Source organism: Sceloporus occidentalis, unplaced genomic scaffold (assembly GCF_023333645.1).
Source record: "Sceloporus occidentalis isolate IW3139 unplaced genomic scaffold, rSceOcc1.0.p SCAF_2, whole genome shotgun sequence".
In the NCBI taxonomy this organism is placed as follows: Eukaryota; Metazoa; Chordata; class Lepidosauria; order Squamata; family Phrynosomatidae; genus Sceloporus; species Sceloporus occidentalis.
This window is the reverse complement of record NW_028316982.1, coordinates 51,624,539-51,637,620: the sequence shown is the minus strand read 5'-3', so window position 1 is coordinate 51,637,620 and position 13,082 is coordinate 51,624,539. Positions and strand designations below refer to the sequence as shown.

General features: G+C 39.2%; 1 protein-coding gene across 2 annotated transcripts in view; it reads right to left on the bottom strand.

Moving 5' to 3' along the window:
- Window positions 1-13,082, bottom strand: part of EPHB1 (EPH receptor B1) — a 493,034-nt gene that overhangs the window by 43,015 nt on the left and 436,937 nt on the right. For both annotated transcript variants that reach the window (XM_089509381.1, XM_089509382.1), the window contains exons 10-12: window positions 11,230-11,352; window positions 7,038-7,285; window positions 6,036-6,251 (exon numbers count right to left, since the gene is read on the bottom strand). In XM_089509381.1, the coding sequence (XP_089365507.1) occupies window positions 6,036-6,251; window positions 7,038-7,285; window positions 11,230-11,352 (587 nt within the window). The remainder of the gene's footprint in view (window positions 1-6,035; window positions 6,252-7,037; window positions 7,286-11,229; window positions 11,353-13,082) is intronic.

Genomic DNA, 13,082 nt, shown 5'->3' with positions numbered 1-13,082 from the left:
TAAATGGATTTTTAAAAGTGAGGCTTGCTTTCTTTAAGTGAATAATAATAAATGTGTTGGGCAAGCAGGTGAATCACACAAATTGAAGAATTTACAGGTATTGATTGCAAAATGGAATTTGTAAATTCCCCAGCCTTTGTTAAAATGTGATTTTAAAAATTAGGAGCAACAGTGTGGAATATTTGTATAAAAACTAGAAAAAAATAGATGGTGCACACACAAACACACACACATATTCTAGACTCAGCTAGGCTCCCTACACAGATAGGCTGAATTTAATTTTATTTGGAGAGGGTGATGATGTGATGATTGACTTGAGTGGGGGTAATTATAAATGAAGGGAAATTGATTTTGGAGTAGAGGTAGGGACATCTAGGGATAAGAAAACTGAATAAAGAAACTGATCTTGGAGATCTGGGGTGGCATGAAAATTAATTTATACTATAGGGGCAATTTTGATGGGGAATAAATTACTTTGCCTTTTGAAAAAATTAAATGAGAGATTTTTCCCCTTCTTTCTTTCTTTTTTTTAAGAATCATACATGAATGACCACATACAAATTCTGTGCCACTTGCCACCCTCTTTTGTCCTCTCCTTTGATGGTCTTTTTCCTTTATTTTGACAATATGGAAGGTGCCTAACCAAGCTGTTTTAAGCAACACAGGCAAGAATAAGGGATGGAAAAGCAATCCAAATTTCATTTTGGATTGATTCATTACCTAATTTTCTCTGCAGAATCATAGAGTTGGAAGAGACCACAAGGGCCAACCAGTCCAACCCCCTGCCATGCAGGAACTTACAATCAAAGCCTGACAGATGGCCATCCAGCCTCTGTTTAAAGACTTCTAAGGAAGAAGACTCCACTACACTCTGAGAGTGTATTCCACTGTCAAACAGCCCTTACTATCAGGAAGTTCCTCCTAATGTTGAGGTGGAGTTTCTTTTCCAATAGCTTGCATCCATTGTTCCAGGTCCTGTTCTCTGAAGCAGCAGAAAACAAGTTTGCTTCCTCTTCAATATGACATCCCTTCAGATATTTAAACAGGGCTATCATATCACCTCTTAACCTTCTCTTCTCCAGACTAAACATCCTCAGCTCCCTAAGTCGTTCCTCATAGGGCATGATGGTCCCCTCTTTGTCATTCTAAGGGACATAGAAGAATAATTCTTCCCAACTCTCCAGGGAACAAGAAACATATCAGAGCATCAGAGAGGAAGGAAAGAGAAAACTCTTGCATCACATCTCCCTCCTTGTGCTACTATTGCCTGCTGTCTCCTATTACAAAGGAAAGGAAGGGAAGGGAAGAGTAAGTTTTGGATGTGAGGTCTGAATGGGAGCACATATGAAGACAGCTGAGAATTGGGTGGCTAACTGTGTGGCTAGGGAGTTCAGATCTCCTTTGATGTGAACATTTCACTATATTTGTAAGTAACAAGTTACAAATTACTTGAAATTAATTACTTTTTTCAATATTAGAGGTATAACTATACCATATTATGGTAATAACTTAATGAAGGATAGCTTCACTTTCTTTGTGTTTAACTGAAACTTCTTATTTCCTTTTTTAATTTGCAGGAGTATAGCCACATAAGGCTATAGGAAGAATATCAGCATGGTTCAAGTTCTAGCACATGTCTACCTTGTGCCTCTGGTCTGCTCTAGCTATTGAGATCACACTGTTCTGAATGTTGAGGTGGATGAGGAAAGGGTATCTTTTTCCAAAAGGCTTATGACATTCAGGTGTTTTTTTCTTTCTTTCCTAAATTAGCTAAGTTACTTTTGAGGGTGAGAGAACAAAAAGCTATTTTTTTAAAATTGCAAGTGTAATAGTAACTTTATTTTTTTAACTCTGGGGGGGGGGGACCTTTTGTTTGTCAAAGGTCACATCCCTTTAGAAGTAATCTGTCAGGGTCACAAGCAGGAAGTATGTAAAGATTAACATACTGATCTACACAATGGCTGGCCCTGCTCCTTTGCTTTCTTTTAACCACCCTCTCCCTCTTTCTCTCTCTCTCCTACTTCCTTCACAGTGGGCTACCAGGTGGGGGCAGCTTTTTCTGATCACTTCTGAAATTAGGAGGAAGGCTGTAGCTTGATTTCCTAAGACTGATGACTTATGCAATACTCCTATCTGTCTAATTTGAGGACAAAATACCACAATTTATCCTTAAACTTTTTCTTATTCATTTCAAGGATTTATATCCTGCCTTTTTCTAACACGGGTCTATGAGACATCTGAGACCTGGGACATCTTCTCCACTAAAGAATCTATTCAGTGAGGAAAGGTCATGGAAAGTCTGGCAAATAAGACTGAGTGTGCCTGAGTATGTTCATCCACGCCCAGTTATTCCCAACACATAGCCCAGTTTTACCTTGTGACGACTTATTGGATGGGTGAGAACTATCATGTCAATTGACAAAATTATGGAAACAAGCACCAGAAATGAGCACCAGACACAGCACATGAACTATTACAAAACAATGAACTTATTTCGCAACTAAATGATTCATACCATAATTAAAACTAATGCAGAAGGGAAGAGTAATGCAGACAAACTTAGACTATGCCTGAGGAAATAGCTTTCTCTAGCTTTCGGGGGCTTTTCAAAGACAGATGACAAAATATTGTTCTTTGAAATAAAAATGAATAAGTAATGTAGAAAGGAAATATTTACTCAAATATTTGTTTTCTCTTACCTTTCCCCAGAACACAGCTACAGTAAAACTGCTGTGGGAAGCAGTGATGTAATTTCAGGCAGTGTATCAATTCCCAGCTGCTGGGAAGGCCATTTGTGGCATAAATTATCTATAAAAATACAGATGAGAAAATCTGCTTTTTCTCTCCAGAGGTGTGAGAGGCCACTTCATGGACAATCCAGGCAGCTTGCACTGGGCAGTTTAAACTCACATTGATTTATTTAAATGGGCTTCAACAGGCAGCCTGGAGAAGGAGGAGAGCTCCCAGTTGAGCTACGGATGGCTGATTCAAGAATCTTTCTGCTCAGATTCTCAGTTGGTGTAAAGTGACATTGCACCAGTAACTTGCAAGGGCACCTGCTCCACTGACTCACTTCTGTAGGCAACTGACTCTCTGGGACCAGTGAAATTTATACCAGCTTATAACAAGTCAGACTTTGCTCAGTTTTCTGGCTTGCTGTTTCAACTGTTCCCATTGATTCTGCTGCAAGTGGTGTCAGTTCTGTGATTCAATTTGAGTCTATCCAATGCCAAGAAGAAATGCCACAGTTAAGTGCCTACCAACAGGACTTTCCCTATATATTACATCAGCCAGTTAAAAAGATGTCTTGCAGTTCATCTGGAAGCACAATAGATGAAAGAATTTATGTGCTAAGCTGAGAACACAGTTCTAGAACAAGTACCATGCTTTCAGTCTCAACTTCTCAATAGTGCAAAAAGGGCACACATGGCATTATTTCCCACATAATGTATAAAGGAGTCCCTCCCAGCAAAATGCTACCTCTGGTAGAATATTCACAAAAAGCCAGGATAGTTTAATGGTTAAATCCTAACTGTTGGAGTATTGGAGTAAGACTGAGGAAATCTGGGTTCCACTTTTCACCCTACCATGAAGCTTACAAGGAGACCTGTGACCATTTACCATCTCTCACCTTAACATACCTCAGAGAGTTTTTTCAAAGAGAAAATGGAAGGAGGAAGCACACCACTTTGGTCCTCATAGGAAAAATTGAATCCCAGAGTATTATGGTGCCAGAAGGGGACTTGTGGGTTATCTCTTGCCCATTTCTCTTGCTCAGTGCAAGATATAAGTGTAGCAAATAAATAAAGGCTGGATTCAGGGATAAAATATAATACCATGATGTCACAGATTGGAGAGAAAATATCTTCGTGAGGGAAGACTTTGTGCAAGAGGTAGCCTAGCTGTTCACGCTCTTTAAAGTGAGAGACAGGCAGATAGAGAGACTGGTTAGATGTATCTTCAATATATAAAATCAAAAGTGCATAGATTTTAGACTCTAGAGTAAGGAACAGTGAGTGGGAAAAGTGTCACTGACTACAGAAAATGAAGAGAAACTGTTTCTGTCCAGGCATTACTTACCAGCTGCATATCTCCCATTAATTTTCTACATTAAGGGGAAACCCTAGACAGTCTGTCTTCCCTGTTTTCTTTGACATATATGTAGCCTGGCTTAGTGGGAGATAAAAGCACATCTGGAGGGGGAAAATCCTGGTGTTGAGGGTCTGATGGGTTCACTCACCAATCTATGTTTTATGACATCATATGGCATGCTGGGTCCAGTTGTTTGGAAGCTGGATGATTTAAAAATGAACCAAGATATATCAGGAATAAATAGGGGTCTAGGACAGGGAGACAGATTTAAAATTAAATATTTGCTGGGGAGGTCGGGGATGGACACAACTTAGTGCTGGAATGAGCTTGCTGGGGAAGTGGTAGAAATTGGAGAGTTTTAAAACAGCAAGAAAAAAAACGAGGCACTAAACAAGATGCTTTATGTATGAGAACAGGCTAACACAGAGCCAACAAAGTGATTCAATGACTTTTTTTCAACTCTATTTTCTGTCATTCTACCAAGATAAATCAAGCACAGTGAGAGTTACTGACAAGTGCCCAAACCTGCAGATGATCAGAAGCTGTCGGTAATCAGTAGTTGCTATACTTGGGGATATTAGCCATGGCTTTCTAAGTCTAAGCAGGCCAGCAGTAGAAGTCATTTGAGTCAAGCATGAATATGGAGCCTGAAAAGTCTTGTAAGATTGCAAATAATGCTAAAGCCACTGTGACTTGACGTAGTCTCTTGCCAAGAAATTTGTTCCAAAAAAAAAGAGAGATAGAGAGAGAGAGAACTGTGAAATCCTGCTGCACTGTTTCAACTCTGATCAAGTGTTCAGAACTCTGTTTGTCAGACTTTTCCCATGGAGGAAGCAATGACCCCTTTCAGTAAAGAGCCAAGAATCCACTCTCTGAACCAGGCAAAATCTCTGCACACACACAGTGGCAGCCTTACATTGCTGTGCAACTGGAAATTTAATCTGCATTCCAAGAGAAGAACTCACACTTAACAAGCTGTTGGCAACCTAAGATCTTACAGAGGAAGCTGTGTGGTACCTCAGCAACAACATAAGCTTCAGAAAGAACAGATTTCCTGTGTCTTTGCAAATTTCATTTTTAGCTGAATGGTTGTGAGGGGGTTGCTGTGCCGAGCCTATCACAAGTCCTAATGATAAGTACTAGTTTGTTGTTCCCTTGGATTTGCCATCTGCTACAATCACCTGTTTGTTTATAGCAACAGTTTAGTTCCTAGACCCTTACAGCAGACACTTATTATCTACATCCATTTTCATCTATTGTCTTGTCTATTTGAACCAAGATTGTCTCTTGCAATATGTTTACCATTGGATGTTGGCCCTCATTACTGCCATCTCACTATTAGCAACCCACAGATTATGAATGTACTAAAGATGTTAAATTACATATTCAGGTTAGATCATTTTGCATTAAAATCATTGGAACAAGAAGGCAACTGTACTACCATAATACTCATTACTGCTTGACAGCTAACTGCTGAAAAATGTACCCTTCCTAGCTCCAAAGGAAACAACCAGGATATGAATACCTCCCAGTATCAGTTTTGTTGAGTTTCTCTGACTCCTAGCTGAATTTTCTTCCCATACTCATTTCATATCAGATTGAGTTTTCTTTTTGCACTGAAATTCACACATTTTAAAAACATTTTTCTAATTTGTACATTTATTTTGCACAATTTACTTAATTCAGACAGCTATTTCCTGTTGAATAAAACATATGTTACAGTATATATTTTTCCTCAATTGTGCTCATTTTAAACATTTACATTTTAAAATATGCTCATAATTTTGTACACGCTTTTATTCTGTAAGCCTTGGGAAAATGTGAATGCTTGAGGCAAGGTGTACATTTTCTTATAACAAGTTTCAGAATGTGTGAATATGCTACTTTCATTGAGCCTGTCAAGTCCAATGACATTTCTTTCATCCCTAGAAACAGGTACTTACCAAAGAGCTGGTATAAGTTGGGTCTGAGGTGTCATCTTGCAAGTAGCGCGAGAGGCCAAAGTCAGACACTTTGCAGACTAGGTTGCTGTTGACAAGTATGTTCCTGGCTGCAAGATCCCGGTGGACATAATTCATTTCTGCAAGGTACTTCATACCAGCTGCAATCCCTCGTAGCATCCCCACCAACTGGATGACTGTAAACTGTCCATCGTTTTGCTGTATTAGTGAAATGTAAGTGACAGAATTTCCTAGTTATTTAGAGTTAACCTAGAGTCCTTGCTGGGAGCAAGAGCCCATAATGAAAGCCTAAGGGGGAAAAGAGCTCTTTGGACAGGGGAGAAGATTGATATTTGGGAAATTGAGTCTGAAGGCATTGTGGGAGAAAGGAGAGCTCATAGACAATTGCTAAAGAAAAGGATCAGAACAAGATGTGAAATAGGAAACTGAGGGAGAAGGGGGGGGGGGGCAGAAAACAGAAACCAATGAAGGGAATCTTCATTTTACAAAGAACCATTACCTAATTGTAAAAGAAGCTGTATAATGATGATAGCAGAAGCCTGGAAGAAAATGGTCAGAATTCTACATGCACTATTTAGCTATGTAAGCAGCTTAGTCGCATAGCTATGTAATGTCTCCTGCACTGATCCCGCCCCCATCCTTACTTACTGGCCAACAGATGCCACACATAAGAGGGATCTGTTCTTTTGTCAATTGGGAAGCAGAAGAGTAGTGCTTCCATGCACCAACATGAGCAATCTCTGGTGCAAGGGGGAATTGTGATAGTGATCTGGCTTCTGGATGTCACAGCAGAGAATATTTGCCATGTGGGTGTGTGTGTGTGTGACATGACTCTCTTGAATTGATTCATCTCTTATTAAAGGTTTGCATGTGTAGGCCCAAGCTCATACTATAAGTGCTGAACCCATTAAATGGTTCCATTCTATTGTCACATAAAACATAAAGAAATAAGTAAGTAAGCAAGCAAAAGATAACTGCACTTACCCGCAAAAAAGAATCCAGGGCTCCATTTTCCATAAATTCTGTGATAATCATGACTGGCCGGCTTTTGGTGACCACCCCCTCTAGTCGAATAATGTTTGGATGGTCAAACTGACCCATGATGCTGGCCTCACTCAAGAAATCCCGCCTCTGCTTCTCAGAGTATCCAGCCTTTAATGTCTTAATAGCCACATAGATTTCTCTCTTGCCAGGCAGTTTCAGGCGCCCTTTATAGACTTCGCCAAACTCTCCTATAATGGAACAATTATTATTTACAACTGTGCACAATCTTGTACTAAGAACTACCCAGCAGCTTCTCCTGGGTGGCTCTGTCCTATGATATTCCAAAGCTTTCTGTTAAAAGTCAGTGGCAGGATGATGCAGGTCTAAAAAAAACAGCTGTACATAAAGTGCAGTCCCAGAGCTCTTGCACCTTTGATGATTGTGTAAATGAGGAAGATTTTCCTAGATCTAGCTTTTCTCACAGCAAAATGACATGACAAGCTGTATTTTCTAAAATTCTCTCTCCTTCACAGCTATGAAAGATCCAGAAACCTCTAATCAGTTAGCTCCTCTGTACCCTGTTACAAATATTGCCTGCTTTTACTGCCAAGCTGTTCCATTGACTGACACCTATATCAACAGACAACTTTATATATTTATTTTTTAAAAAATCACAGTAATTCATTTACATCTGCTCTGTGACCTATTGTATTTTACTCAATCAGTAGTTAATTCAATAGCAATATGTTTTATGTTAAAATCTGTTTTGTTTAAGAGAAATGTCAAAATGGTAAGGGCAATGGAACAGACTGCTTTGGGAGGTAGTGGTCTCTCCTTCACTGGAGGTATTTAAGGGAGGCTGGATGACCATCTGTCAGGAATGTTGCTGTTGTATCCTGAATTGCTAAGAACATAATAACAGCCTTGCTGGATCAGAACAAAGACTTATCAATCTAATCCAGCATTCTGATCATGGAGTGGTCAACCAGATGCCTTTGAGAAGCCCACAAGCAGGACAAGAAAGCAACTCATGTTCCTCAAGAACTAGTACTGAAAGCCCTGCTCCCTCTGCTCCCTGAAGTAATACATAGTCATAATGATTTGTAACCATTGGTAGTCTTATCTGCCATGATGCTGCTGAATGCCCTTCCAAACCTGTCCAGATCAGTACCCATCACTGCATTGCGTGATAGTGAATTCTGCGTTTTAACTATGTGCCGCATGAAGAAGTACTGACTTGTGTCTGTCTGAATTTCCCACCATTCTGCTTCGGTGGATTAGTCAATTTCTAGCATTATGAAAGAGAGTGAAGAATGCCTCCCTGTCCACTTTCTCTGCATCATATATAATCTTGTACAGATGTTAGGTGCTTTATTTCCAAGCAAAACAATACCAAAAGTTGTAACTTTTCCTCATATGAGAATTGCTTCAGACCCTTGATTGCCCTTTTCTGCATCTTTTTGAGCTCTACAGGATCCTTTTAAGATGCAGTATGCAGTAAGATCTTGTAGCACCTTTGATACTAACTAAAAGAAAGAAGTTGCCAGCATGAGCTTTTGTAGACTACAGTCTACTTCCTCATGGAAGTAGACTGAAGTCTACGAAAGCTGATGCTGCCAACTTCTTTCTTTCAGTTAGTCTCAAAGGTGCTACAAGATTTCTCTGCATACTGATTCTACAGATTAACACACCATATCTTTGAATTCTACCAGTTTTAAGATGCGGAGACTGGAACTGTACACTGTATTGCTAGGGGCAGGGGTTATACCATGGGTTTATATAAGGACAGTATAATATTTGTAGCTTTATAATTTATTCTTTTTCTAATGGTGTCAGAAGCTTAGTAGTAATTAATTGTATTTGTAATTAATTCATTCCTTGAACTGCACAGATATAACTGCATTATAATGGTAACTTAATGAGGGCTAACAACACTCTTTGTAGTGTAACTTTTATATTTATATGGGTGTGGCCTAATTGAATGACGCAGAAGGAGTTTTGTGTGGTTTGACTGCTGATTCAAACTTTTCCTCATGGCACTGCCTGCAGATCTTTTAAGCAATGAAAGTCACTATTTTAGTAACTGAGTAATTGCAAGTAAAGTTTCACTTTTTAAAATTCTAATAAAATCAGGGCTATTAACACTGTGATGTTAAGTTATATGTACATAAGATATATGTACAGGAAAGACAAGGATAAATTTAACTGCCACCATTAATTAAAAAAGTTTTTAAAATAAAACTTTAAAAAAATAAAAATAAAAAGGATAGAAAATACTGAAGGGTGGGGCTGTTTTTAGCAGCTGTTACACCAAAGCAGATAAAAAAGTTATATAATAGAAACAGAATGACAGAGTGAGTTTGTGGTTTGAGCTCTCCCTTTCCCCAAATCTTTATGTTCCACCATCTTCTTTCAAAAAATTGAAAGAGTTCTAATAGGATAATGAAAGCATTTGATAGAGGGAGCAAAAAGGCTGAAAGAGAGAGAATTAAGGTCACTTCCAAACAAAAGCTCCTACAGCAAGCACAATTCCAATTCAGGAAGCATTTAAAAGAAGAATCTATTCCCAGTTTGGTACACTGACTCTGTTCTGATTGCTTTGCCAACCAGGCTGATAGTACTAGTCCATTTGGACTGGTAGTGATGAGAATACAAAACTGCTTGCAGGTGTTAAGCCTGCCAGTCTAGAATACATGATGCTCACTGACAGCTTCATCTAGAAGAACATTTAGAGGGGAAAGGAGCAAATTGAAGCAATGAAGGCAAAAAGCAAGCAATGGATGTAGCCAGTGGACAACCATGGATGATAAACTGTCAATTGCATGAAGCTTAAAAAGGGAGGGGAGAGACTACAGAGTAAAAACAAATAAAAGCAGATGGGCTTAGACACACTGGAGATATGAACATGATAGGTCAGCAAACAAATTTCATCTAAACTAAGCTTGGGGAATCTCTGGCCTTTCAGATGTTTTTGGATAGCAAATCCCATATATTCAGCCCAAACAGAAAAGGATTATGAATGCTCCAATCCAAAATATCTGGAGGGCCAAAAGCTCCACACCTCAGATATAAATCCACATGAGTCTGATTCTAGGTCCTATGGTAATGGGTGTAACAGGGAAGGGGGTATGGTCTAAATAATTTCATGTCCAATTTATGATAGACTAAGGAGTGAGGACATTCTTAGGAAGAATGCCAGATCATTCCTGCCCCACCAGAAATATGTTTTGTGATCTCAGTTAAGACTTTAGACTCAGGATTAGTTATAGTATAACTGAGAAGTAATCCTAAGTGGCTACTCTTTATGTATAGCTGGAAAACACTTAGGAAGTCTAGGGGTATTATAGAAAAAATGGGTAGATCAATCTTTACATGGTGCAGATATAAAATATTTTTCTTCAACTGACAACAGTATCTCCCTTTGATATGTACAACAGACTGGGATGCCTGGTGCACTGTAATCCCGTATGTTGCTACTATTACTTCATTCCTGCTCATGTTCTTGAAGCTGGGGAGGGGAAAAGAAAGACATACCTCCTCTGTCTGCCAGTAAACTCTATTCACTGAATTATTTTGATGCTGCACAGTGGGCAACCAGCCACATGGGTTTCTCCAGGAGCTAAGAGGGTTGCCCCTCCTCCTTCAAGTAGGCAAATATCTAATTAATATGATGGCCCTTGAGATGTTCTCCCAGCTGACACGGGACTCCATCATAAAAGAACAAAGCCAATAATTTGCATAAAATAAAAACATTGAGCTAATAAATGCTATGATTCCACATTCATTTTATGCAAGCTACTGGTTTTAGTTATCTGGAGTGTTTCTTTTTTAAATGAAGGGTTGGCCGGGGTACCCATCCTACCTCAAAATTAGTTAACAGCTTGAAAAGGGTAACAATCCTGTTACAGCAGATAGCAAAATGCCAGAAACTAGGGAGCTATTGCCCTACCTCTTTGTTGTTAATTAAAATTAGGGAACCCAACAATGTATTAAAGTGAGTCAGTTAATTAACCACTGTCTCTTAAATCACAGAAGATTCAACTAAGTGCCAGTCCATCATTAATTGAGTGGGATGTGCTGGAGCACCCACAGTACAGGGGAGAAGGAAGGAAGGAAGGAAGGAAGGAAGGAAGGAAGGAAGGGTGGCAGAGGACTGGCACTGAACACCTATCCAATGGGGGAAAAGTCACACCTGCTCCAATGACTTCTTCAATCTTCACGAAAGACACATCAATTTCCTTGGCAAACTCACGAACAGCTTCATTGGGATCCTCATACGTAAAAGGGTCAATGTAGATCTTCATTCCTGGGGAACCTTCTCAGTTTAGAGAAGATCAGGACAAAAAAGAGGGAAAGAGAGAAAAATCATATTCATCTCTGGGAAGAGGGATTAACAACATGTCTCCTCAAATCCTTCTTCCTTTCCTATCTTCACAATTACCTTTTTCTTCTTAACTCTCACATTCCATTTTCTATTTCTCCTGCTATATTGTTCATCACTTCCCCTAAATTATCTTTTTTCCCCTGCATTCTCCTTGAAATGTAGAACATATTAGTTATAACTGGCAGATTGGGAGCAGGCCATAGGTTACATCCAGACAGTGGGTGCACACTTGTTATTTATTGAAGCCGTACCAAATCTATTTGCAGGCAAAGTCAAGGAAAAAACTGCAGGTAGAGATCAATATTTATCAATGTGATACCTTTTTTACACCAGGTTGATTGCAAGGGTTATGCCAGGTGGTTGTGGTAAAGCAGTAAATGCAGAGCAACAACAACAGAGAGAAAGAGGAACAGCAGCAAGCAGGAAGGGAAAAAATGAATAAGGAGGAGGAGGAGGGGGAGGAAGAGTAAAGACAGAAGGAAATCACTGTGGGAAAAGTTGGCTTAAAAATAAAGAAACAGAACAAAAGCAAAGAGGAAAAAAAGATTCAATCAGAGTAACAGAAGATCATTGTGGTGCCCTTCCAAAAGAGGAGGCGTATACAGACCAATGAAAGCTTTAAGAGAGAAGAGAAAGGTGTTTTTCAGCTCTTTGACATTCTAGGAGTTTTCCAGCTGATTCAGACTGACCAGCTGTGCAACTTGGAGTTAAGTGCCTCTTTAAATGTCCTCCTTCATTTGGCCCATGTACAATCAAACCAAAAGAGTCAAGTTTTGAACCCAAACTAGTTTTCTGTTTTTATGGTAAAGATGGTGGAAGGTTTATGATGCTTCTGTTCATGCATAATTTAAGTCATTTTTATTTATATACCTTTGATAGTTTTGTGGCTGCTTCTAAAATGACAGAATGCAGCAATTACAAACAAGTGAACATCCTAATGATCAAATACAGCTTCCACGATAAATATTCTCAAAGTTTGCTTTAGCCTCCTAAAAGCCTGACAAGATCTCTTATAGTGGACTGCCAAATCTCTACATAGCTAGGAATTTGTGGGGCACCAGAGGGAGTTTGGGAGGTTGCCTGCAGGAATAAACTTTGGTAGAAACCTAATTATTTCACTCATTAAATTTTAAGAGAAATTTCACACTCAGAAACACAAATCTTATTGATGGAGGCACTTCCTCCCATCTGGTGCACATTAAATAGTGGAAAACATGAATCTAACAAAATCTTGTCCAGTATTGTGCACTTGAGCTTTTAATCTTTAAAGTCAGAAAACCAGGACACAAAAAATATGCAGCACCACCTGTTATAAAAATGAGAGGTGTTAGGAAGGGAAATTAGTGTTTCAGCACCTCCCAAAATCTTAATATAACCCTTTATGGCTTTATGTGTTGTTCTCAAAGGATCTTGTTATATTATTCTGGCTCCATTGCCCTGAAGCGTGTTGATGTAACTATGAGACTCAGTAAAACTCATTGACCAAAATGTGTTAGGGACTGTCCAGCCAGGAAGAATATCATGGTCCATACAAGAACTTGGAAAAGTATCTTTCCCAAGCTCTGGGCCAGGCAAAGCATGCATTACACCTTCAGATTCTAAGTAGGCAGGTGCAAGACAAGTCAGAAGGCAAAGTGGTCACTGGAGACAGGACTGGGTTA